Here is a 24,871-nt window from a genome sequence, read left to right as displayed (position 1 = left end):
GAACCGCATAGGCCATTTACCTTTCAAAGCAGAACCCTAACAAATAATGTACACACGAACACGCACACACTATCGCACACGTTTCTGTGTGCCGCCAAAGCCAAATAATAACTTTGCATGAAACAAAAACAACTCCAAGCAAGGAATTTACCATCAAATAATGAATAACTGCTCTGTCGGACAAGGCAGAAAATTGGTCATAACCACCTCCAAGATATTAACATAGAAACACAAATATTTTTTAGTAACATATTTGCATAGAAGCGAACTGTTTGAGGGTTAAAATTTATTAACAATATCTCCCCTAAGTTTTCTTATAAACTGTTGGTCATAATGGTGGAATAATTATTTTTACCCCAATTTATTGAATGATTTTAAATGATGTTTTATTCCTAATAGATCTAGATAATAGTATACATTCTCAAATGTTATTGAATGACAATTGGGGAGTGTTTGTTTTGCGTGACTGCTAAAGCATGTGTGTGCTACTATGCTAATCAACAAGGGGACCTACGTCCTTAAGTCATAACTGACAGTAATGGGGATTAATGCCTCATAAAATGGCACTAATATAGCACACGGTTTTGATCCTGGGGGCTCACAGTAACGAAGCCATTGCTTAGCCAATGAATCATGACTGTACGCAGCGGGCGCTAGGGTACGTCGACGCCCCCACACAAAAAAATAAACAAAGCAAATACAATAAATTATCAATGAATCATTGCATTTTCCCCCAATCCAAAACATTTAAAACCCTCTGTAGGTCCATGCGTTATGGTTCAAGGCATGCCCACATAGAGGATTTCTGTAATGTTGGGGGTCGGGGCAAAATACAATGAATTATTGAAAATTTATTGCATTTTCTTTAATTTTTTGTTTTTGTGGGGGCGTCGACGTACCCTAGCGCCCGCTGCGTACAGTCATGATTCATTGGCTAAGCAATGGCCTTGTTACTGTGAGCCCCCAGGATCAAAACCGTGTCAGTGTGCTATATTAGTGCCCTTTTATGAGGCATTAATCCCCATTACTGCCAGTTATGACTTAGGGACGTAGGTCCCCAATTTGATTAGCAAAGTACCACACACATTCTTTAGCAGTCATGCAAAACAAACACTCCCCAATTGTCACTCAATAAAATCTGAGAATGTATACTATTATCTAGATCTATTAGGAATAAAACATCATTCAAAATCATTCAAAAATTTGGGTCAAAATAATTATTCCACCATTATGACCAACAGTGTAAGTACGTTCATTTAAAAATTCTTTAATTTTCTGTTTCTGCCAACAACAGAAAAACTTAATTTCACCATGGTGCAACATTTTATTATCTAACAGTTGCGCTCATTCACATAAATTCAAAGTCGTAAAGGGTTAATTATCCTGGGGTGATTGTCCTAAGGGGGTTATTGTCCAAAGGGGGTAATTCTCTGTGTGTAATTCTCTTCGGGAGGTAATTGTCCAAAGGGGAATTTTTCCTGGGAGAAATTGTCCGTAGGGGGTGATTATCTTAGGGGGTATTTTACCAGGGAGTAATTTTCCTAGGGGGTAATTGCCCTAAGGGGGTATTGTCCTAAGGGAATAATTGTGCTAGGGGTTAGTGTCCCGAGGGTCATATTCCGGGGGTATTTGTTCTTGGGGTTGTTGTCTTTATAGTCAAACAACATACTGTACATAACAATGTGTAAGTTTGTACATACACCATGAAATAGACTGACGAGCAATATAAGATATTTGCTATACCAGGTGATCAAACAATATTTTGTTAAACAAATAACAGGGTGGCGGGTATGATATTTTAATTCAGTTAAGACAGTCTTTCAAGATAATGATCAAATTATTTTCTCGAATTATCTATTGTAAATCTTTCAAGCAGATCATAATTTAGTTTTCAGTATTGATTCAGAACACATCCGATATCTGCCATATGCTGGATATCCCACTCAGAGTAAACAACGTATTAGTGATTATGAATTTAATTAATATGTATATTAACCATAAAGGCGTCGTTTCAAGAAACCGTCGTGCAAAATTGCTGACATCCCATTAGAATGTGTGTATTAAGATTGAGACACGTTTCAATAAGATGTCGATGAACATGTACTTATGACGGTTTCGTGAATCAATGCCTATAGGTTCACGGGTCTACTGGTGCGACAATGGAAACGATAGAATCGAGTCCGTCGACCTCTGGGGCAACGACAGAATGGTTCATATGGCGACATCGTCGATCTCTCCTTTTGACCTAGCAGTCGTCGACGACAGTATATTATGGACGGATCGGACTCATGATGCCATTGGTGTAACTTCAACCAACAGCAGCAGCGGTTACAGTTTCTACTACCACAACACTTTCCAAGCTCCACTCGGCATACATGTGTATCGAGGTTTGTATCTGATTCGCATTTCGAATTCACCGTCATTATAGTGGCAGATCCAGGAGGGGGGCATGGGGGAATCTTAAGAATACATTGACCCATATTATTTTTAAGATCTAAATCCAATGTTGTTTATAATAATTATGAAACATCAACTATAATGAAGTTAAGCCGAGGTCTTCCTTTTCCTTCGTTAAACGTGATCCTTAACCCGGGGTAGGGTTTAAATAAAAATGTAAAAGATGGACCGTTGATTACAAATAGAAAACTAGAATAAACTGTTAACACTCTCTAAAAGTCTCTCTTAAATATGAATAGGAATTCCATCATGAAAGCTATCATAATTATTTTGATTTAATATTAGAATACAATTTCAAAAGTTTGAATAGAAAATTGCCTTTTGCTCCGTCGTGTTTCATTCTTTCCTGTCATCAAAATTTGCAGAAGAAATACCAACAACCACAGAAGTTTACAACCCTACTACTCGCCAAGCTAATACTGGTGAGTCATAACAATCTAGTGGAGGCACTGTGGTACAGTGATGAAGGCTCTTGACTCTCATTCGAGAGTTCCCGGGTTCGATCATTGTTCAGTGGTTACATCCTCAGACAAAAGCGTTTTGCCTTCATATTTTCCTCTCGATTTATGTGTATTTAATGGATACCTACCACTGCTGGGGTAAATTAAATCGGGTAATACTAATTACATGATCCGCAGGAAGAGCGGCATTGTATTTGATGTAGTACCCTTGGTAAATAAGACCGATATATTATTGCAATCGTATTCATTAACCTTATCCTTATTATAATTATTACTATTATCATCAATATTAAAACGATTGTTGTTGTTGTTATCATTTCATGAAGATACCTTTCTCACGATTAAAGATAAACTCTAGTTCTGGTAAAAAAAAATAATAACTCTCACAGAATCAAACGAAACTTACACTGAATGTTCAAGATTACAAATAAATGACATGTGCCAAACAATTTTGAAAGAAAATGTATACTGGCTGAGTAATGAGCATAGAAAGACAAGGAAATCAAGGTAGTACTAGCCCCGACACCATATGTGTTGTCCCATATATAGCTTTCTATGTACAGTGCTTGTTACTTTACCAAGACTCGGTCAAATTTATTATGATTTTTATGACTCCAGAACCTTGCAGTGCACACCAATACTTACATGCTACATGATCAACTTTTTCTGATCCTGTCCACACCTTTTCTTTCACAATGCAATAGCATTACCAGTACTAAAGTTTATCTTTAATGTACTCTTTTTCATAAAGCCACCCTTAGGTTGAAGAGATTCAGCTTCGTGTTATACTTCGTTCTAGCTCAACTACAGATAGAAACAAAGTAAAAACTTGATTAAAGTGGATGACATCTTTTTCTCGTGTTTGGTTGCAAATTATAAGTCTTCTTCGAAATTATAATTAAATTAAAATTTATGATGAACTGTCATAATTGTGAACACTATTCGGCTTATTAATTGTTGGATTAAAAAAAAATAGAATTAAGAAGAATCCTTGAAAAATCCTGACGTATTTAGATTTCGCTCTTATCTCGTACGGTCGCAACACCATGAAAGCAATACAGTGATGTTTTTTCTGTCTTCTTTTGGACCAAAATAAATCCTTTGGTCTCAGTTAACTCTTTTTTTTCTCCCAAAGAAGAGATTCAGATTAATGTTAGGCCTATACTTCGTTCTAGCTCAACCAAACATTTAAATGAAGTAAAACTTAATTAAACTATTAAAGTGATTATACTAATTTACATTGCTCCGAATCGATTTGAAGTGCAGCACATCTATTTCCGGAATTTCTTTGAATATCAGAAGTCTTCATCTGAAATTATAGAATTAGAGTTGTTTGTTGTTGTTTTCATTAATTGTAATGATTTATTATCTGCAACATTTTTCATTAAATTAATATTAATATTTGAGTTTGAAAATTGTATGGCATTGTCAAGGAATAATATCAAGTCTTACCTAAGAAAACGGCAACTGAAATCCTAAAATTAATGTATTTTCTGAATTAAAAAACGTGTTTACCTGTCGACTATGATTGATCACGGACCTACTAGGGTTTGACCATGAGTGGGTAGATTCCACTGACGTAATGTACCATCGCAAATTACGAACTTGCTTACCAGACTAGACGGTAAAGATCGCAATCGGAATCCGATGGAGAAGACGAGTCGAAAAAAAGCTAAAATAGGTCATATCTACAACATATAATGTTGTGAATTTTGTTTCAAGAAGCCTCAACCGACCAATATAGGAAACAATCACTGAACGATGTTTGATTTGATGTAATTTTGTTCGCCAGCATGATTTGAGCACGAATGATGGCCGGCATTAGCGATCGCAATATTAATTACATATTGTGTTCATTTTCATTGATTTCTTCGTCAGTTTTATGTATTAAGCAACATTATCCTTTCTCTTTTCTTTTTTTAAATCTTTATTCAATTCGAAAAACATACATGTAATCAGGCGCGTACGCAGGGGGGGGGGGGGGGTGGGGCGGCTTGGGGGTTGAACCCCCCCCCCCCCATTTGGTATTTTTATGTTTTGAGAAAAAAAAACCTAAACCCCCCCCCTTTGGTTAAAAAAATTATGCCCATGGCTGACCTAAAAAAGGTGACCTTACCCCCCCCCCCCCCCAAACGAAGAAACCCCCCCCCCCCCCCGCAGTCTTCAGATGAGGGTAATATGCGATGATGACTTATCCTAATGGGCCATTGGAGAAGGGAGCCGTGAAGTGAAGGCCATGTTCGGGGATTGATAGCAACATCTGTTATTGGTTAAATACCCGAAGTTTGTCAGGTTGGAAACAAGAACCTATGCTTTAGTGTCCTCAATCGGGAGTTTCCTAACTAGAATCAACATTGAACACTCTCCACCCAGGTGAAGTAAATGGGTATACGGTGGGAAGAATGTCTAGAATGACTAAGCGTCTTATCATGGTAGCTCGGTTAAAACCGGGGTAATAATATGACACAGGACCCTTCGTAATTAACCGTAAGACATTTCATTCGGAAGTTATTGATGGTAGGCCTAAGCCCTAAATAATAAGTCTCTCTTAAATTTGAATAGGAATTCCACCTTGAAAGCTATCATAATTATTTTGTTTTAATATTACAATTCATCTTTTCTCGAAATTATAGATTGAATTATTATTTGGCTGCTGCATTGTCTCAATCCTCAACCCGTCATGAACGTGGTTTAGAATGAAAGGCCTACTGTGGTAAGTATAGATCTAACGTTTGAATAGAAAATTGCCTTTTGCTCTGTCGTGTTTCATTTTTTACTGTCATCATACTTTGCAGAAGAAATGACAACAACAACGGAAGTTTACGACCCTACAACTGACCAAGCTGATTCGGGTGAGTCATAACATTGTAGTGGGGGAATTGTGGTATATTGATGAAGGCTCTTGACTCTCATAAGAGAGTTCCCGGGTTCGATCCTTCTTCAGTTATTACATCCTAAGACAAAGGTGTTTGCCTTTATATTTCCCTTTCGATCCATTCGTATGTAATGGATACCTACCCACTGCTGGGGTAAGTCGGGTAATACTAATTACATGGTCAGTAGGATGAGCGGTATTGTAATTGCTGTGGTAACCTTAGTAAATCTGACGAATTTCATCTGCCATTAACTAGAACTTTACTTGCTAAATCCATATTCACTTACGCAGGCCCGAAGCTATGGACAATTCTTAAAGTTAGCATCAAGAATGCCCCCAGTTTAAATTCTTTTAAATTCAAATTAAAAAAATCTTTTTTTGCGTAATTATCAAGCGATAGCTCTCCCTCTTTAAATTTATTTAACTCAATAAAATACATTTGGATATTTTGAGTCATTTTGTACTGGCCATCCGTATTCGGCCCGCGTTGTGTTGTGTGTGTTATATGTAAGAGCCCTGCCCTCTCTCGTTGTCTCCCTTCTTTCCCTGTCCCTTTCACTCACTCTATGTTATGTTTAATTGGTTTATGTATTTGTGCGTTCCTTTTAAATTGATATACTATTTTTGCAACTATAAGTTATAGGGGGCTGCGATCTACAAGCCCAGCTTTTCAGCAGTCCCCTCCATGACCAACCTGTTTTATATGCCTGTTGTACACTGTGGACCAATTACAAATATTGTTTAGTTTCATTGTTTTACTATGTACAATGCAATCCCATGTACTTTATTTATTTTGTTGGAAATGGAAATAAACGAAATGAAATGAGACCGATTCATTTTTGCAATCGTAATCTTTAACATTATCCTTATTATAATTATAACTATAATCATCAATATTAAAATGATTGTTGTTGTTATTATCAAGATCCCTTTCTCACGATTAATGTACTCTTTTTCATAAAGCCACCCTTAGGTTGGCTTTATGAAAAAGCCAAGACATTCAGCTTCATGTTATACTCCGTTCTAGCTCAACTACAGATAGAAACAAAGTCTTCTTCGAAATTATGATTAAATTAAAATTTATGATGAACTGTCATAATTGTGAACACTATTAAATTGTTTCGGCTTATTAATTGTTGGATTTAAAAAAGAGAATTAAGAAGAATCCTTGAAAAATCCTGACGTATTTTGATTTCGCTCTTCATACTGTCGCATTACCATGAAAGCAATACATTTATGTTTTCTCTGTCTTCTTTGGGACCAAAATAAATCCGTTGGTCTCAGTTGACTCTTTTTTCCCCAAAGAAGAGATTCAGATTAATCATATACTTCGTTCAAGCTCAACCGAAGATTGAGATGAAGTAAAACTTAATTAAATTAAGTAATAGGCCGACTAATTTACATTGCCCCAAATCGATTTGAAGTGCAGCACATCTATTTCTCGAATTTCCCTAAATATCAGAAGTCTTCATCTTAAATTATAGAAATATAGTTGTTTGTTGTTGTCATTAATTTAAATGATTTATTATCCGCAACATTTTTAATTAAATTAATATTAATTTTTGAGTCTTAAAAATGTATGACATTGTCAAGGAATAATATCAATTTTTACCTAAGAAAACGGCAACTGAAATCCTAAAATTAAAGTAATTTCAGAATTAAAAAACGTGTTTACATGTCGACTATGATTGATCACGGACCTACTAGGGTTTGACCATGAGTGGGTAGATTCCACCGAGTCTGTACCATCGCAAATTACGAACTTGCTTACCAGACTAGACGATAGAGATCGCAATCGGAATCCGATGGAGAAGACGAGTCGAAAATGGGCTTAAATATATCTACATCATGTAATGTGAAATATGTTTCAAGAAGCCTCCACCGACCAATACAGGAAACAACCACTGAACGATGTTTAATTTGATGTAATTTTGTTTGTCAGCGTGATTTGAGCACGAATGATGGCCGGCATTAGCGATCGCAATATTAATTACATATTGTGTTCATTTTCATTGATTTCTTTCATCTGTATAATTTTCTTCGTCAGTTTTATGTATTAAGCAAGTTATCCATCCTTTTTTTCTTTTTTAATCTTTATTCAATTCGAAGAACATACATGTAACGTACATAGACAACGATCAAAACATGCAACAAATTTATTTAACAAACCCAGACTCCATGTTGAGGTAAAAACGAGCTTTTTACCACAACATGCAACAACCTTCTTTTTTTTACGACTTAATTACGTATTTAAAAATCTGAAATATTTTGTCCACATTCGTGTTTTTCTTTTTTTAACAGCATAATTAAGACTTTAAAAAATTCCTGAGGTCATGAGCTTTCCGCTGATATATTGTTATGGCTGCTTTAAAGGCGCAGTCATTTCGTATAAACCCCACATAAAAAGTTTGGAAACTCAAGTTTGATCAATCACACCTCTCTTGCCCCAGCCCCTGTTTTTTTTTTAATCCCGCTGCATATGTGTTGAAATAGATTCCAAGCTTTTATTTCTTCCACAGTTCGTCTCGTGAATGGTAATGGAGCACACGAAGGAAGGGTAGAGGTATTCCGCAACGGATCTTGGGGAACCGTATGTGACGACGCTTGGGACATAAATGACGCACGTGTGGTCTGCAGAAGTCTAGGCTACCGGGATGCCCTCAGTGCCCTATGCCAGGCCCGCTTCGGCCAGGGCAGTGGTCCTATTTGGATGGATAACGTCAATTGCTCGGGCATTGAGGCACACATTTTCGACTGCCCGCATAACGGTTTCGGAAATCACGACTGCAACCATGGGGAAGATGCCAGTGTTGTCTGCTTACCTGATCGTAAACACATCTGATTTTTGTTTGTTAGGTCGATGTCTATTTGTTTGTTTTCATTCAATGCTGCCACTGCCCCCTGAAGCCGTTGAACACGAGGCGCTATAACACTACTCCAAAAGACACCAATTGATCAATTGATAAAAATTCACCCGACGGTACGCGGCGAACAGTGATCTCTCCAGTCTAAAGACGCGGCTCTGCACTATACTTGTCAGATATTTTCTGTACGCATTGATTTGTTTGAGTAGATTGTTACGCCAGTTTTCTATCGAAAGTCGAATTTCTGACGAATCCGAAACTTTTTCCTAGACTAGCGCACCCTGCCTCAGGGAGTTGTGTCTGTGTCTGTTCTATGCGTGCATGCGCCTGAACGCGTTTGAACTGCGTGAATTAAATAACGCCTCGTGTGTACCGGAGGCTCATGCTTTCATTCCACACTTAAACACAATTCAATAAAGTCTTGAGCAAAGCCTAACTCAGTCTCTGGGTGGGGGTGAGTGCGGAGTACACATGTGCATACAGAGGTGACATTTGAGTGCGCATGTGCGCGTAAACACAATTACGTACAACTTGCTAGGCTAGGCCGTCTCTTTCCAAATTTATTAAATTATCGAATTTTCTCTAAAAAAAAGAAAAATAATATAAGGCCAAAAAAGAAAATAAGCAGAAGGAAAGGGGATGGAAAGAGAAAGAATCATAAAAGTAGTCATTTATGACATAAAATTGTACATATGTATATATATAAATAATTCATAAAATAGTGTGTGGCAAAAAAAGTCAACTGTGACTGATTGCCAAACAAAATCAAATCAAGAAGAAGAAATGTATCAAAGACGCGGCGTGAAATTAGTGACGGAGGACTGTGTCAGAGAGAGGTTCGGTATTCAACGCATTATGTGAGAGTGACCGCGCGCTGAAAGTGAATTTCAAAATGAGCAGCACAAAACAATTGGTTGAATGACCGTGATAATATGGACCCCATTGTCTTAACAATTTCCATTAGTACAGTTAATTAAATATAATAAAGAAATTACACCATTCAGCAGACAAATCAACGCAATTTTTTATTGGATTCAAATTGTGTACGAATACACTCTCACATGAAAAATACGATCTTTTTTTCTGAGTTTTGATTGCGGGGGGGGGGGGGGGGTTCTCTCATGAACTGACATAATTATCTTTACGTTGGGATGAACGTTCAATAGATTTTGTATTTGCACTTCAGAGAGATGATCTTGTTGGAGAAAAAAAAATGAAGTAAAACACAATATATAAAACATGACTGATGCAGATTTAAAGAAGAAATCTAGGTATAATTAGCCCCTTGAAAATGCACTCTCACCATGTTAGGTCCATAAATTGTAAGAACAGTTGGTTCATAATTTGATCATGCATCCATTTGATATCTTCTTGCAGAGGCAGACCTGACTTGTGACAGCGTGTCGATGACGCTCATTATGGAAAGAACCCTTCTCGGGATCGGCGACGACGCCCGCGATGTCCATTTCGAAGACGAGTCTTGTGTTGCATACGACCACGACAGTCAGCATGTTGCGATCACCACCATGTACGATAGGTGTGGTACTACGCAAGAGGTATGGTCAATAAGACTTTATTTACCATTGAAAAATCACAAAAATACAAGGATTCCAGTATAAATTCCTCTCATGAATCGTTGTTTCATTATATCAGTGACCGTGTTAATTATCTATATTTACAAGTGCTCGTAGAAGAGTATTTCCCATCAGTAATAGACGTATCTGGGAACCCACACGGCTAACATCTGTATCATAATGACTATATTTTGGCTAAATGAATTACACAGTGTGGTTATGATCCTTGATTTAGGACAAATTATCTTTTCTAGATCCATCTATTCATGGTTCCAAGACCCAAGGTTCAAATTTGTTTTTAAATATAGAAGCCGTCTGTCAGGCCGAATGAATTTCTTTCCTCTTTTTTAAAATCAGGGTATTCTCGGCCCAAAGGCTCAAAGAAGGTTTAAGCGTGCACCCTGAAATAGACCACCGATGTATGGGTGGCAATAAAGGCCAAAAACGAACAGAAAGTTATGTACTTTGTCTTTATTCGTAATCTATTTCTATTTCTATTGTTTTAATTTTCGACATTTTGGCCGACGCTAGAAAATCAGAGAATTATATTATTGTTGAGGTTTTATATCACCTTCGGCCTTGTATAAGTGTTGTAGTATACTGGATATAGTCGGTGGTTTGTGGACCACTAGGAACGGGTGAGAGTCCCTGCCATAGCACTAATGTCTTTTGGAAAACACCTTTAATCTACATTTGCTACTCTCCAGTTAGATGGTTACCCGGTACGAAGAAACTATTTGTTCATTCCTTAATATCATAGCTACTGTAAAAAATGATATTATCATCATCTTCATCATCGGTAAAACAGCTCAAACGGTACATTGTTACTTTTTGGTCCCTGTAATAGTTTTTCCATTAACGTTTCATTTAATGTGCCCTCATCCCACCATCAACACCGGCAGCATAACGACGACTACATAATATTTACCAACATGGTGACGTATTACAAGCCCCGCCCTGAAAACGGAACCAATGAGCTCATCGCCAGAGAACACAATCTTAAAATTCCTGTTACTTGCTACCTGGAGCGGACACAGGTCTTGGAAGAGTCCTTCTTGCCTGAAGCAAATCTTTATGTTTTCGAAGAGGTGAGGATTCAATTACTTTGTAGCTTAACCTTATCTAGCTCGGCGGGGGGGGGGGGGGGGGGGGCTCCGTTATGCAAATTTTAAAATAGCCCGGCCTATATAAGGTTAAAGATGAAGTTGAGTTCTGGTCATGCGATTGCATTGTGAAAGAAACGGTGTGGAACCGACCAGAAAAGGTTGATCATCTAACATATAAGAATTTGTGTGTATTGCAAGGTTCTGGAATCATCAAAATTATAAGAAATTTGGCCAAGTCTTGGTAAAGTTACAAACACTTGCACAGAAAGATGTATATGGGACTACACGAACACGTGGCGTAAAAAGCCGGCCCCCGATTTTTACGATGTTACATGCATATTTAGAATATGAAGGCATTTGAAGAGCCATGCTTTTCAGGGAACATGTCTTAACTGATGTTCTTCCACACTTGCATAATAAGAATGAGTAATGCTCACAAATTATTTTTCACCTCTTCCCAGAACTCAACCTTCTCTTTAAGTAAAGTGAGGATTCAATTACTTTGTAGCTTAAGTAAAGTGAGTTCTGGTAGGAGCAGCGTGGCATATTTAGTGGAGATTTCGTGGAATAGTGGTTCGTTTCACTTGGCTACCAATCCAAGGGTTGAGGGTTCTAACCCCAGCTCGGCTCTAACGTCCTTTGGCAAGAACAGTGTAATCATTTTCGAGAGCCAAGACCACCACATTTTTAGGACATTTGGGCTGAATAGAATCACCAAAGTGTGACGTCATACTGGCCAGGTTGTGAGGGTGGCTGGTTCCAAACAAATTTTGCGCTAAACAACAGCCCCAAACACTGAACTATCCCTACTCCAGCCCGTCGCTTGAATGATTTCGCGGTTTAGAACCAGTCATGTGAGTGTTCCCCGTCGTAGAAGGTCTGTCCGTCGCTGAGCGAAAACTCGCTATTAGGGACTTTAAAGGCAACGCCGGGCACTGTCAGTGCCTTAAAAGGACGTCACATTCCATTAAAAGGATGTCACACGTAGCGGTCCACGTTCACGTCGTGCAAATCTAAAAGTTCCTAATACTAGGTGATCTACCTGCCTCGAAGCATGGCAGAGCATCTAAAATTTGGTCAAGATCTTTCTTTTTTTGTTCTTTTATTTTCTTCTATACTTTCTTTATGAATGTTGTAAAGTAGATATCTCATGAATGGCATGGTAAATGACCATGGAACTGTCATGACATGTGGCATTTGTTAGTTTATTGTGCCCAACGAAGAGGGTTTTTTTAATTACTAATGCGAAACGTCATCTAGGCGCCATTTTGTTAATTACTAATATTGCCCATAATTCATTCATACATTATCATGGGTAAACTTTTGGCAACAACCTTTCCCGTGCGCGGGTCACGGCAGACGCGTACGCGTGCGTTAAAATTTTTTAAAATTGGTCAAAATTTTTAATATTGGAACCATATACTAGATACAAGTTTTTGCGCGTGCCGTTCGTTTGAAATGTATTACATTTGTTGTTCTTACTTGTATTGTTTTGCTGACACTTTCCTTAGCAAATTGAATTACTTTCATTTATTATTGATTTTAATTTTGCTCATAGACGTTCATTTAACCTCAAAATTGACCTACACGCGCTTTAGCGAAACTTGCTAGCTATATTAAATCCCCTATAACTCTTTAGAATACCTGTTTACCCAAATTTTTCTATCATGTTATATGATAGGGTATGAATTAAAGATGCGATTTCATGTATCGCGTTTGCTGTTAGAATGTTTTGACATAACCACAGTGCCACTTAAAGGAAGAAACGAATTTGGTTCGACTAGGTAATATTTGCCGTTGCCATCCCCCCCCCCCCACCCCCGGGCCAACAAATGGTTATGTTAATTTTACCTTTTAAAAAAAAATTTTTTAATGAGCCCTGGCAAATAAAAGTAGAAAATGTGATTTATTTTTTTTCTTTTCTAAAGGGGGATGTTAAAAAAGGATTGTTCACTTCCCGCCCCCCACCCCAACCCCGTTTAGTCTTAAAACAAAATCGGTCGGTGCAATTTTTACACGTATAATTTGAAATATATCTCTCTCAATGTGTACTCACCATTTAGGTAGGGTACGGTCATTTCTCGCTAAACCTTGACCGGTATACAAACCCAGGCTTCTACCAACCTGCCAACGATTCCGGCGAAGTTACGCTCGGTACACCGCTATACTTCGGCGTCCGCCTGACGTCCGTCACGAACCTAACGCTTCTCATCGAGTCGTGCTGGGCAACGAGCTCGCCGGACCCACGAGACGACCACCGCTATGATATCATCGACAATGGGTAGATTATTTTTGTTCTACCTTTGCTCACTCTGTTTTTAATCTTATCCTGTTGATTCTTTTATAGGGATTATACCGATTGAGGCTTAGCTTCCCTCATTTTTCTCCCTCGGGTTTTCTCTTTTTCCTGTTGTCAATGATTTTTTTTTTTTTTTTGGGGGGGGGGGAGGTGGTCTCAGATTCTTACATTTCATCCACCAAGTAAGAGCAGTGCACCCCCTATCATTCAATGATATCGACTGTGTCATTCCAACGGGTCGAACTGGCTATGGGGGTCTTAGAAGTTTCCCACTACAGGTCGCTTGATAGGCCTATGATATCTGAAGCCCTATCGAGTTGTGCTCTGATTGCCGGTTGATATGTATCCTAGAGGTCGATTGGGCACGTCGCATCGAAATTCTTAACCGAATTTTAGTCCAAGTCCGCTCCTGCATTAACCTAAAGCTTTATAAATGCACTACGTATATCATCATGAAAGCCAAGTTATTTTTGATAAATGTAATTGTGTTTTTTAGATGTGCCGTGGACAGCACAACAGTCATCTTCAATTGGCCCTCTCCAACTTTCAATGGATTCAGTATCGATGCTTTCACCTTCATTGGCGATTACGACAAGGTGAATGTCTACAATGGCCCTTTGTTCCTCTCTTTTCCGTTACAGCCGATGCGTCATTAGGGACTTTTAGATTTGCGTGGACTGATACGTGGTACTTCCATTCAAGGCAGTGCTTTAAAAGGACGTCGATCTTGGCATAGACCTATTGTCTTCGTGCGAATCTAAAAGTCTCTATTTATTGAAGTAGTACTGCGTTAGTGATTAGTGCAGTCTCTGATGTGGCATGTGGAAGTGACAAGCAGTGATTGTAAAATGAACGGTTGACTTAACTTTAGAATACCCCCACCAATAGGGTTCATGTTCATATATGTCGAAGACCTAGGGTTAGGATTGGGATTAGGTTCAGTGTTACCTAAGAAATTTAAAATCTTCAGATTTAGCTTAATTTATGAAGCGTTGGGTAACCTGCGGACGTTAGGTGGGGTTTTATAAAGTTGCTCCGAACGGTGCAGACAATGAGTGCAAACGGAAGCATGGGCTACTTGACTTAACCACATGCTAAATTAATTAACGCAGAAGCAAAGGTAATAATGCAATCGAAGTGACACCTCATAGGCAGCTGGGGCTTTACTCTATGATCTACTGACGTAGGAATGCGTCAGGAACTGGTCTTACACGCCAATTGTTTGAGACACCACACAATTACCGAATGCAAAATCATAGTGCAAGAAATATTGACTTGAATTACAGTTGCATGCTAAAAATTCCTATCGTATCTTGATTAAGATATCGAAATGAAGTATGAAAAGTGCAAAACCAAACAAAAACAAAAAATTACAACCAAAAAAACCATAACCACCGCACATTTATAAGATCCTCCTGTGATCTGATTTTCAAAGAAATGGCAATCATATTGGATATTGCAATCTCTTAAAACGTCATCTTCCTCATTTAGGTTCTAAATAATGATAAGAATACTAAACGATATTCGTCATTGCGAAAATCGGAATTTTAGTGCATTTAGACAATCGCACTACTATTAGGGTGATCACACTGCCTGTGCACACAGTCTGCCCCGCGAACACACCCACACACAACAGCAGTCAGTTGGTAGAAATAGCAATCTTTGTAAATTTATTTTAAAAAACTGAACAATATTTTTAAATTTTTATTTCACATATGTTTCAAGCATACCTTTAACTACAATTATATATGTAGTTTCATTGTTATAGGCATGTGGGAAATATGTTAAATTATTTAATTAGAATATTGTCTTTTCAGCCATGTGTGACATGGCCCGCTTATCGCCCATTGACTTGCACTGTTGTTATTCTGCGTGCTGAAAATGCACCTCAATGTATAAAACTCCCCTACAAAAATGCAATATCCTCATGTGTTTCACTCATTGAATCATGGTAGCCACAACTGTACTGGCGTCACCAAACTTGTTTTTACTCTGAAATTCAGTCCCTGTGGAATGTTATGACCTGTTGAAGAGAAATATTATGGCCTGTTGAATGGTTTCTCGGAAAAACGTCATAAATCCTCAAATCTGACATCTTTTAAAAAGAAAAATATACTGTGATTGTAGCTGAAAGTCTGCAAATTCTTATCATGTGATCGGTTTTTCTAAATAATTTGTGAAACACATGAGGAAATACCTGTAACGGTGATCCAAGTAATTCCCATCGCCATATTTCTTATTATCAAATTTCCGAATCGGATTGTAGTCAGATTGTATAGCGTGCAGTTGGCATTATCGAAATGTGGGACTTTGTTATAATTTACAACAACTTATGATTAGCGTTAAACCATATTACATGTCGTAAAGATGATTAAATATATTTTCACCTTTAAAGTAGCTCTGTCGTCTCCCAAAACAGGTTTACGTCCACTGCTCAATCCTGATCTGTGACAACAACGACTCGGGCTCCCGCTGCGCTCAGGGATGCCTAGCACGATCTCGTCGAAGCTTGCAGCCGACAGGCTCCCGATCAAAACCTCATACAATCACGAACGGACCGCTCTCCGATGCCTCACGCTCTCAAAGGGCTATGTTGCTTGATAGCGTTGATGACGGTGAGTAGTGTCCGAAGAGTAAATAATGTTGACAAGAATAATGTCCTGTATGTTCACGGTGCATTATAATAAGGCGACATCCGACATTACCGAATAATGCAAAGGAATTCATGTCACATTAAGCAACGAACAATACAAGACAGTAGCCATGTCCAACAAGGGGCTTTCTAGTCGGCGTAAGTTTTTCCCTGTAGTAATAAATATTCCACACATATTTTACTGAAACCAATATTTCTCCATATGCTCTCACTCGCACCAACTTGCCACGATGAAGTTGACACGACCTTTCTCTGACGCAGTCTTTACTCAGCTTCCGCATCTAAACCGCGCGGAATCTAATTTTTTATTCTCGATTGTAAACCAACAATACTTGTAAAAGGTCACAGATACTCCGAGTGCTAAGTTAGAGCATCCATACAGTCAACTTACGCTACCCTGCCCTTTAGTCGTGTTATCGCGTTACTCCTGGAGAAATCCAGAAGGAAAAACCAGTCGGCGTAAAGGTCGGCGTAGCTAACACGACTATCGTTGACTATACGCCGACCTGTACGCTGACCTTACCATATTTACGCCGACTAACACTAAACACTACCTTTGCGCCCATCAAAATTACCATGTGTGAACACGGCCAATGCAATCAGCTTACAACGAGTGGTATGTGTAGCAAAGGTTCAATGATTTCCTTCGGCATGATCAGTCGACCCAGGATTTAGGTCAAATGTTTGAAGTTGTATTATTTTGTTTGTCTATTTTAATCTTATCCGTATATATCCCCTGATTCAGTTATCGACCCCTCCTTCAGTTCATAATTACCTACGGGTCATCTGACAAAATATGAGGGATATAATTCATCGAGATATACTTCGTGAACAAATAGATCATTTTCGTAATATAATTGTTGCTAGGTAGGACAAACATTATGGTTTGTCCTATCTAACAACACAGAATGTATGCAATTCGCATTATAACTATTGAAATGCTATTATTTGTAAACAAAAATAATTTGTAACGAGGAACTTTAAAAAAGAGTTGTGCTTCAATTTTTATTACATTACAAAAATTGTCTATTCCCCTATACCCCCCGTGTTAATTGCTAGTCGGCATAAAATATGGTGAGGTCGGCGTAAAAGTCGGCGTAGTGATAGCCGTGTTAGCAACGCCGACTTTTACGTCGACCGATTTACTCCTGGATTTATCCAGAAAGTAGCGTGCTAACACGACTAGGGGTAGCGTAAGTTGACCGTGTGGATGTTCTCACTTGGCACTCGGAGTAGCTACGACCTTTCACGAGGGTTGTTTGTTTACAATCAAAAATTAAAAATATATTTCGCGCGGTTTAGATGCAGAAGGTTGGTCGGGGTCGACTAGAGCGGACCCATCCCTTTACCTTTAAAAAGAATCACATCAATGTGGCTTTTATCGAAAGGGTGCGGTGCGGTGCGGCGCGGTGTGGTGTGCTCAACGCACCCATTCGATAAAAGCGGGGGGGGGGGGCTTTTCTCGAAAGGGTGCGTCGACTAGTCTTTCGCATCAGTCGTTTAAAATGAGGATCTGGGACAGAAGGTAATAGTTGCCAATTTAAGTATATCGAAAATGTATCAAATAAAATGGAATGGTCTTGATTACAGAGTGGTCTCTTTCGTTATTCTATGTTGATAAGGGAGACAGAGAAAAGGAAAAAAGGGAAAGGGAAAGGGAAGATAAAAGGAAAGAAAGAAGAGGAAGAAGGAAAGAGGGAAACGGTGGCGAAGGGCTCTTGCCTCCTCCCTCCCCCCCCCCCCCGCCAAAAAGTAAATAAGAGAGAGAAGGGAAAGGGAAAGAAAATATAAAAGGAAAGAAAGAAGAGGAAGAAGGAAAGAGGGAAACGGGGGCGAAGGGCTCTTGCCTCCTCCCTCCCCCCCCCCCGCCAAAAAATAAATAAGAGAGAGAAGGGAAAGGGAAAGAGAAGATAAAAGGAAAGAAAGAAGAGGAGAAGGAAACGGGGGCGAAGGGCTCTTGCCTTCCCCCCCCCCCCGCCAAAAAATAAATAACAGAGAGAGAGAGAGAGAAGGGAAAGGGAAAGAGAAGATAAAAGGAAAGAAAGAAGAGGAAGAAGAAGAAAAGAGGGAAACGGGGGCAAAGGGCCCTTGCCTCCTTTTTTTCCTTTCTTTTCCTTTCTTTCCTATTCTCCCTCTTTTTCGTTTTTCTCTTTCTTTCTTTTTCTTTTTCCTTTCCCTCTCTTTTTCCCCCTCCCCTTTTCTCTTTTTTCCCGACGGCAGCGCAATTTTACCGACAATATCCTGACAGGTGGGGGGGGGGGTGCGCCTCTACCTACGCCACTGTTGGCGACCACAAGGCTATCAATACAAATTAAGACATATTAATGAAGGTTCTTTTTTAATGTTGCAGAGAGATAATTATTTTCTCTATGAACTTGTTTAATGGTAGGATAATAAATAATATTAAAAACATGAATACTATAGCGGTATAATGATGAGAGAGATGATTTAAGTCATACTTTTTTTCAATGTGATTGGAGTAGACTTGAGGGTGGGGGGGGGGGTCCCCCCTAAGATCTCGGCCGTTTCACAGCCGATCGCCGCGAAAATGTGCATGCATGTCAAGTGAAGTGTATAAAAAACTATGGTAATTTCAATTTTTTTTTTTAATTCACTGATTTGCATATTTATGGTAATTTATGCAAACAAGGTCAGAGAATTCACATTTTTACCCATAAATCATATATAATCTATATTCAAGCGTTCTTTTTCACTACATATATTCGTTAGATAATTTGTATTTATGTATTATATTGTTTTTGTTGTTTTTATTTCATTTCTAACCACAATTCAACTATTTTGACCGCAAAACAAACACATCAACTTGAAAACAAGAACAAAGAACCAATGTTTTCTCTTTTTTTAAAAGAATAAATGGTATTTCCATATGTTTGGTACATAAATCACAAAAATGAGCGATTTTAGGGCTGACATGCAAAAACAAAAGGTCACGTGACTCCGCAACTATACGTCCAATTTTCAACAAAAAAATGTTTCAAAAGATGCGTAAGACTCGAAAGAAAAAAGTCATGAAAGAAAAACTTTATATCTGCCGCGGTTCCGGAGTAGTCGCGAAATTACTAGAGAGCACTAATCTTTTTTGGGGGCCCTCGAAAATTTGAAAAATCGTACCCCCCCCCCCCCCTTTAAACGCCAGGGAGGGGGGGGCCTATCTCCCAAAAACGGTAAAAATCAACGTGTTTTTTTACACGTTTTTTTCACAGGCCGGAGTCCTCAGAAGCTCAGGGGTATTAAACATCAAAATTAATGTCGGATGAGCATAATTTTATACCTTATTTGTGACAGTGGCAGGACACAATTTGGTGTTGGGTCCAGGGGGTGGAGCCCCCAGAAGCTCAGGAGTTTTGTAAATTAAATTATTATTATTTTATCACGAATTGGCGTGGGGTCAAGGGGGTGGAGCCCCCGGAAGCTCAGGGGTTTTGGGCAATAAATAACGGTCAGATGAGCATATTTTTATATCTATTTGTGACACTGGCAGGACACATATTCTTCTTCCTCTTCTTTCTTTCCTTTTATCTTCTCTTTCTTTTTCCTTCTCTCTCTCTCTCTCTCTCTCTCTCTTATTTATTTTTTGGCGGGGGGGGGGAGGAGGAGGCAATAGCCCTTCGCCCCCGTTTCCCTCTTTTCTTATTCTTTTTCCTCTTCTTTCTTTCCGGTTAGATTTTCTTTCCCTCTCCCTTCTTTCTCTCTCTCTCTTATTTATTTTTTTGGCGGGAGGGGGGGTGGGGAGGGAGGAGGCAAGAGCCCTTCGCCCTTCCCACGTTTCCCTCTTTTCTTCTTCTTCCTCTTCTTTCTTTCCTTTTATATTTTCTTTCCCTCTCCCTTCTCTCTCTCTCTCTCTCTCTCTCTCTCTTATTTATTTTTGGCGGGGGGGGAGGGGGAGGGCAAGAGCCCTTCCCCCCCCCCGTTTCCCTCTTTTCTTCTTCTTCCTCTTCTTTCTTTCCTTTTATATTTTCTTTCCCTCTCCCTTCCCTCTCCCTCTCTTATTTATTTTTTGGCGGGAGGGGGGGGGGGAGGTGAGAGCCTTTTGCCCTTCCCCCGTTTCCCTCTTTCTTATTCTTTTTCCTTTTCTTTCTTTCCTTTTATATTTTCTTTCCCTCTCCCTTTTCCCTCTCCCTCTCTTATTTATATTTTTGGCGGGAGGGGGGGGGGAGGTAAAAGCCTTTTGCCCTTCCCCCGTTTCCCTCTTTTCTTATTCTTTTTCCTTTTCTTTCTTTCCTTTTATATTTTCTTTCCCTCTCCCTTCCCTCTCCCTCTCTTATTTATATTTTTGGCGGGAGGGGGGTGGGGAGGGAGAAGGGAGAGCCCTTCGCCCTTCCCACGTTTCCCTCTTTCCTTCTTATTCCTCTTCTTTCTTTCCTTTTATATTTTCTTTCCCTTTCCCTTCTCTCTCTCTGATTTATTTTTTGGCGGGGGGGGGGGAGGCAAGAGTCCTCCGCCCTTCCGCCGTTTCCCTCTTTTCTTCTTCTTCTTCCTCTTCTTTCTTTCCTTTTATCTTCTCTTTCCCTTTCCCTTTCCCTTCTCTCTCTATCTCTTATTTATTTTTTGGCGGGGGGTGGGGAGGGAGGAGGCAAGAGCCCTTCGCCCTTCCCACATTTCCCTCTTTCCTTCTTATTCCTCTTCTTTCTTTCCTTTTATATTTTCTTTCCCTTTCCCTTCTCTCTCTCTCTCTTATTTATTTTTGGCGGGGGTGGGGGAAGGAGACAAGAGCCCTTCGCCCTTCCCCCGTTTCCCTCTTTCCTTCTTATTCCTCTTCTTTCTTTCCCTTTCCCTTCTCTCTCTCTTATTTTTCTTTTTAGGCGGGGGGGGGAAGAGCCTTTCGCCCTTCCCCCGTTTCCCTCTTTCCTTCTTCCTCTTCTTTCTTTCCTTTTATATTTTCTTTCCCTTTCCCTTTCCCTTCTCTCTCTCTCTTATTTATTTTTTTGGCGGGGGGGGGGGGGGGGGGTGAGGAGGAGGCAAGAGCCCTTCGCCCCCCCCCCCCCCGTTTCCCTCTTTTCTTCTTATTCTTCTTTCTTTCCTTTTATCTTCCCTTTTCCCTTTCCCTTTTTTCCTTCTCTCTGTCTCCCCCAATCAACATAGTAATAACGAAAGAGACCACTCTGTAATCAAGACCATTCCATTTCATTTAATACATTTTCGATATACTTAAATTGGCAACTATTACCTTCTGTCCCATATCCTCATTTTAAACGACTGATGCGAAAGACTAGTCGACGCATCCTTTCGAGAAAAGCCCCCCCCCCCCCCACACTTTTATCGAAAGGGTGTGTTAAAACGGTACTCCGCTCTCAACGCACCCTTTCGAGAAAGCCCCCCCCCCCCCTCTTTTATCGAATGGGTGCGTTGAGCACACCACACCGCGCCGCACCGCACCCTTTCGATGAAAGCCCATCAATGTTCAGCTTACTCATTTAAAAATGCATAAGAATGTACCATTTTCCGGTGCGATGCTTGCGTAGTATAAATGTAGGTAGCCTATTTGTTCCGGTATATTTATATCGTTAGTATAAGGGCTATTATAGTTATCATTATTATTGTTGTTGTTGTTATTAATATCACGTTAATTTTTCGTTCGCTCTCCAGGACCCAAATCTCATGACCCTGTGATGATCGTGGCTGCCAGCGCCCTCTGTGTTCTTATCGCTCTTACTGTCGTCAACGCGCTGATGAAGATGCGCATGCGTCGTCCTCGCCCCGAGCAGATTGGCTATCGCAGAGTGGGTGTTACTGAGCAGGACTAATAACGCATGAAGAGAGAGAGGAAGAAAGAAAGAAGAAGAAGATGAAATCCCTTTGATTGGAGTAAACTTACAAGTATAATTTTAAAGTGTCATAGCTCCTCTTTGCACGGAATCATTTTGAATATTCGTTGTTTAGCTTGTGTTGATAAAGAAACCTCTGAAATGGGGAAACCTTTTGATTCAAACATCAAGATAACTGCAATGAGTTTTAATTAATACAGCCTCTTAATGAAGGATATCTTATTGGTGATCTGAGATGTATGATTGTTTCTTCTTCTTTTTGCCCGTAATCCTTGTTTGTGTGATAGCCAAACATAAATATAAAAAATACCTTTAGCTAGAAGTACGAAGCCTAAAATCAATGCATAGACGCCTGTATGAGTATGTGTTCTATGCTTTCCCATATATTTCTAGACAGATCTTATCAAACTAAGTTTTAAATTCTTTTTTCTTCTTTCATTTAATATTCGTAATGTTGTAGTCTAGTTTGACAAATTTTAGACGGTGACATGTGCTTGTTTTATTATTTTGTGCACATAAAACTTTGATTCTGTGTGATAGCCAACCAGAAATATAGATTCGTACCTTTAGCTGGCAGTAGAAATTCTAAAATGAATGCATATACACTTGTATGAGTATGTGTTCTATGCTATTCCATGTATTTCTAGACAGATCTCCTCAAACATAGATTTTTCTTCTTTTTTCTTCTTTCATTTAATATTCGTTATGTTTCACTTACGTATTTAGTTGCGTTTTGTTCCATCGTCCATTTCAATAATGGCAGAATTTCTTTATGTTGCTCCCTATCGAAAAATAATTAATTTGCTCTTTTTGTTGGTATTAGCAGTGCGTAGGACTATAAATGTCACAGTATTGTTCTTTCTTGTTTTTGTTTTGCTTCTGTTAAGAATAACTCGATCGCAAAGACTTTTCGAGAAATTAACTAAATGTTGCCTTTCGAGATCACGTTCAGATTTAGTAATAACGTCATTGTGATGTTCGCATCCTCTCAGGTGACGCACAGGGCCATTGAAATCGCTCTAGGTTGGCTTCTCGAAAGTCTTTGCGCTCGTGTTGCATGTAGATCTTTCAGATAGGCTAAAGAGTTTGAAGGTAAAATGGTTCGCTTTTTGATATGTGTTTACTTCGGTGCAATACGATGGGTTCTATTTTTCTCACCATTATCTGACGTCAAGTCTATCTTTTTCCGTCAACTTTCATTGGAATCGAAAAGAAAATAAATATGTTAAAATACATGTAAAGTATTTTTAAATTATTCAAGAAGAAAGATGTCTTCCATTCTTCTAGTGATTAAATATATCTTATAATTATGTCTCGTTGAGCTCGTTTCTTAAACATGCTCTCACCATATTACTGGTGTGTACTGCATTATCATTTTAGTCAACACCTTAGTTTTTAATACTGTGCCTCCAGCACCAGAGGTGACAACTTTAGCATCATATTTTTGGCTATTGATCTGTTCATCACCTGTTGTCATCTCCACACTATGTGTTAAGGTTACCTAACTTGTAGACATGGTTAAACATTTTCACACATGAGTTAAAAACCTACAATGATTTTTGGATTGGCAATCTCTTCATACCGTACTATTGTTCAACCCGAATGATTGACGTACAATAACAGCTATCGCTCAATAAGTCATCATTTATATCTAAAACTAAATGCATGTATTCGTTTTTTCACACAATGAATAATGGATACGGAATGGAGAACTCCTTTCATCAGGGGACTACTCCATTTAAAGCAGAGAAGTAGAAATCCATTCTCTTTTTAGTCATTTCAGCAGTCACTGCATTAAGAGTTGAATCCACTCCGAATTATAAAGGAATCTCCTCCAATGTAGTGGTTTGAAGTACTCCATTGAGAGTGAATTCAACTACTCTTGAGTGTGGATTTTCACTTCTGTATTTAGAGAGCAGGTTAGGTCATGATTGATGTAGCCCCCTTTGAAGAACGAGACCTTCATGTTGAGAGGTGGGATTTTTCTCGTTTGATTGGCTTTTTTCGTATATTACTTCACGTATTAAGTGAAATGTATTCACTCCTTATTGTACTTATTACATAAATATATGTATTAGTTACTTTATATTCCTTACCTAATTAAGTTACTTTTAATCACGTTTCTTCAATTTTTCTTTCAAAATATGTACTAAGGCATAGTTATTGGTTCATTAAATAGTGTTCTACCTAAATCTGTGGTATGTCTTTGTTAATAATTATGTACTCGTAGCAGACCTCTCCCCCTTCTCTCTCTCTCTCTCTCTCTCTCTCCTCTTTCTCGTTTCTCTGTCCCAATCTGTCTCTCCCTTCTCTCTCCCAATCAGTTTCTCCCCTCTCTCTCTCTCTCTCTCTCCTCTTTCTCGTTTCTCTCTCCCAATCTGTCTCCCCCTTCTCTCTCCCAATCTGTTTATCCCCTCTCTCTCCCCTCTTTCAACGTTTCTCTCTCCTAATCTGTCTCTCCCCTCTCTCCTTTTCTCTCTTTCTCCCTCTCTCTCCCTCGAATTTCGAATACACATAGTACAGGGAGAATGGGAAGGGAGGAATGACAGGAGAGAAAGAGAGAGAGAGAGAGACAGACAGACAGAGAGAGACAGAGAAAAGGAGAGAGAGGGGAGAGACAGATTGGGAGAGAGAAACGAGAAAGAGGAAAGAGAGAGGGGAGAAACAGATTGGGAGAGAGAAGGGAGAGACAGATTGGGAGAAAGGGGAAAAGAGAGAGAGAAAGGAGAGAGGGGAAAGACAGATTGGGAGAGAGAAACGAGAAAGAGGAGAGAGAGAGAACGGGGGAGAAACAGA

General features: G+C 39.2%; 1 protein-coding gene across 1 annotated transcript; it reads left to right on the top strand.

Moving 5' to 3' along the window:
- The first annotated feature begins 2,125 nt into the window (after positions 1 to 2,125).
- On the top strand, positions 2,126 to 24,267 carry LOC584353 (deleted in malignant brain tumors 1 protein). The gene is made up of 8 exons (XM_030998016.1): positions 2,126 to 2,387; positions 8,283 to 8,621; positions 10,035 to 10,213; positions 11,134 to 11,319; positions 13,401 to 13,618; positions 14,133 to 14,232; positions 16,056 to 16,251; positions 21,897 to 24,267. The coding sequence occupies exons 1-8, from the start codon at positions 2,126 to 2,128 to the stop codon at positions 22,052 to 22,054; spliced, it is 1,638 nt and encodes a 545-aa protein (XP_030853876.1). The 3' UTR covers positions 22,055 to 24,267.
- Positions 24,268 to 24,871: the final 604 nt, after the last annotated feature.

The sequence above is a fragment of the Strongylocentrotus purpuratus genome, unplaced genomic scaffold, assembly GCF_000002235.5.
Source record: "Strongylocentrotus purpuratus isolate Spur 01 unplaced genomic scaffold, Spur_5.0 spur5_scaffold_4, whole genome shotgun sequence".
NCBI lineage: Eukaryota > Metazoa > Echinodermata > Echinoidea > Camarodonta > Strongylocentrotidae > Strongylocentrotus > Strongylocentrotus purpuratus.
Note: the sequence above shows the minus strand (reverse complement) of the source record. Positions and strands in the feature narration are given on the sequence as shown.

Coding starts and splice junctions, on each gene's coding strand:
- LOC584353 (XM_030998016.1), top strand. CDS start 2,126: ATGCCTATAGGTTCACGGGTCTACTGGTGCGACAATGGAAACGATAGA. Junction 2,388..8,282: donor CGGCATACATGTGTATCGAG/GTTTGTATCTGA, acceptor ATATGTGTTGAA/ATAGATTCCAAGCTTTTATT. Junction 10,214..11,133: donor GGTGTGGTACTACGCAAGAG/GTATGGTCAATA, acceptor CAACACCGGCAG/CATAACGACGACTACATAAT.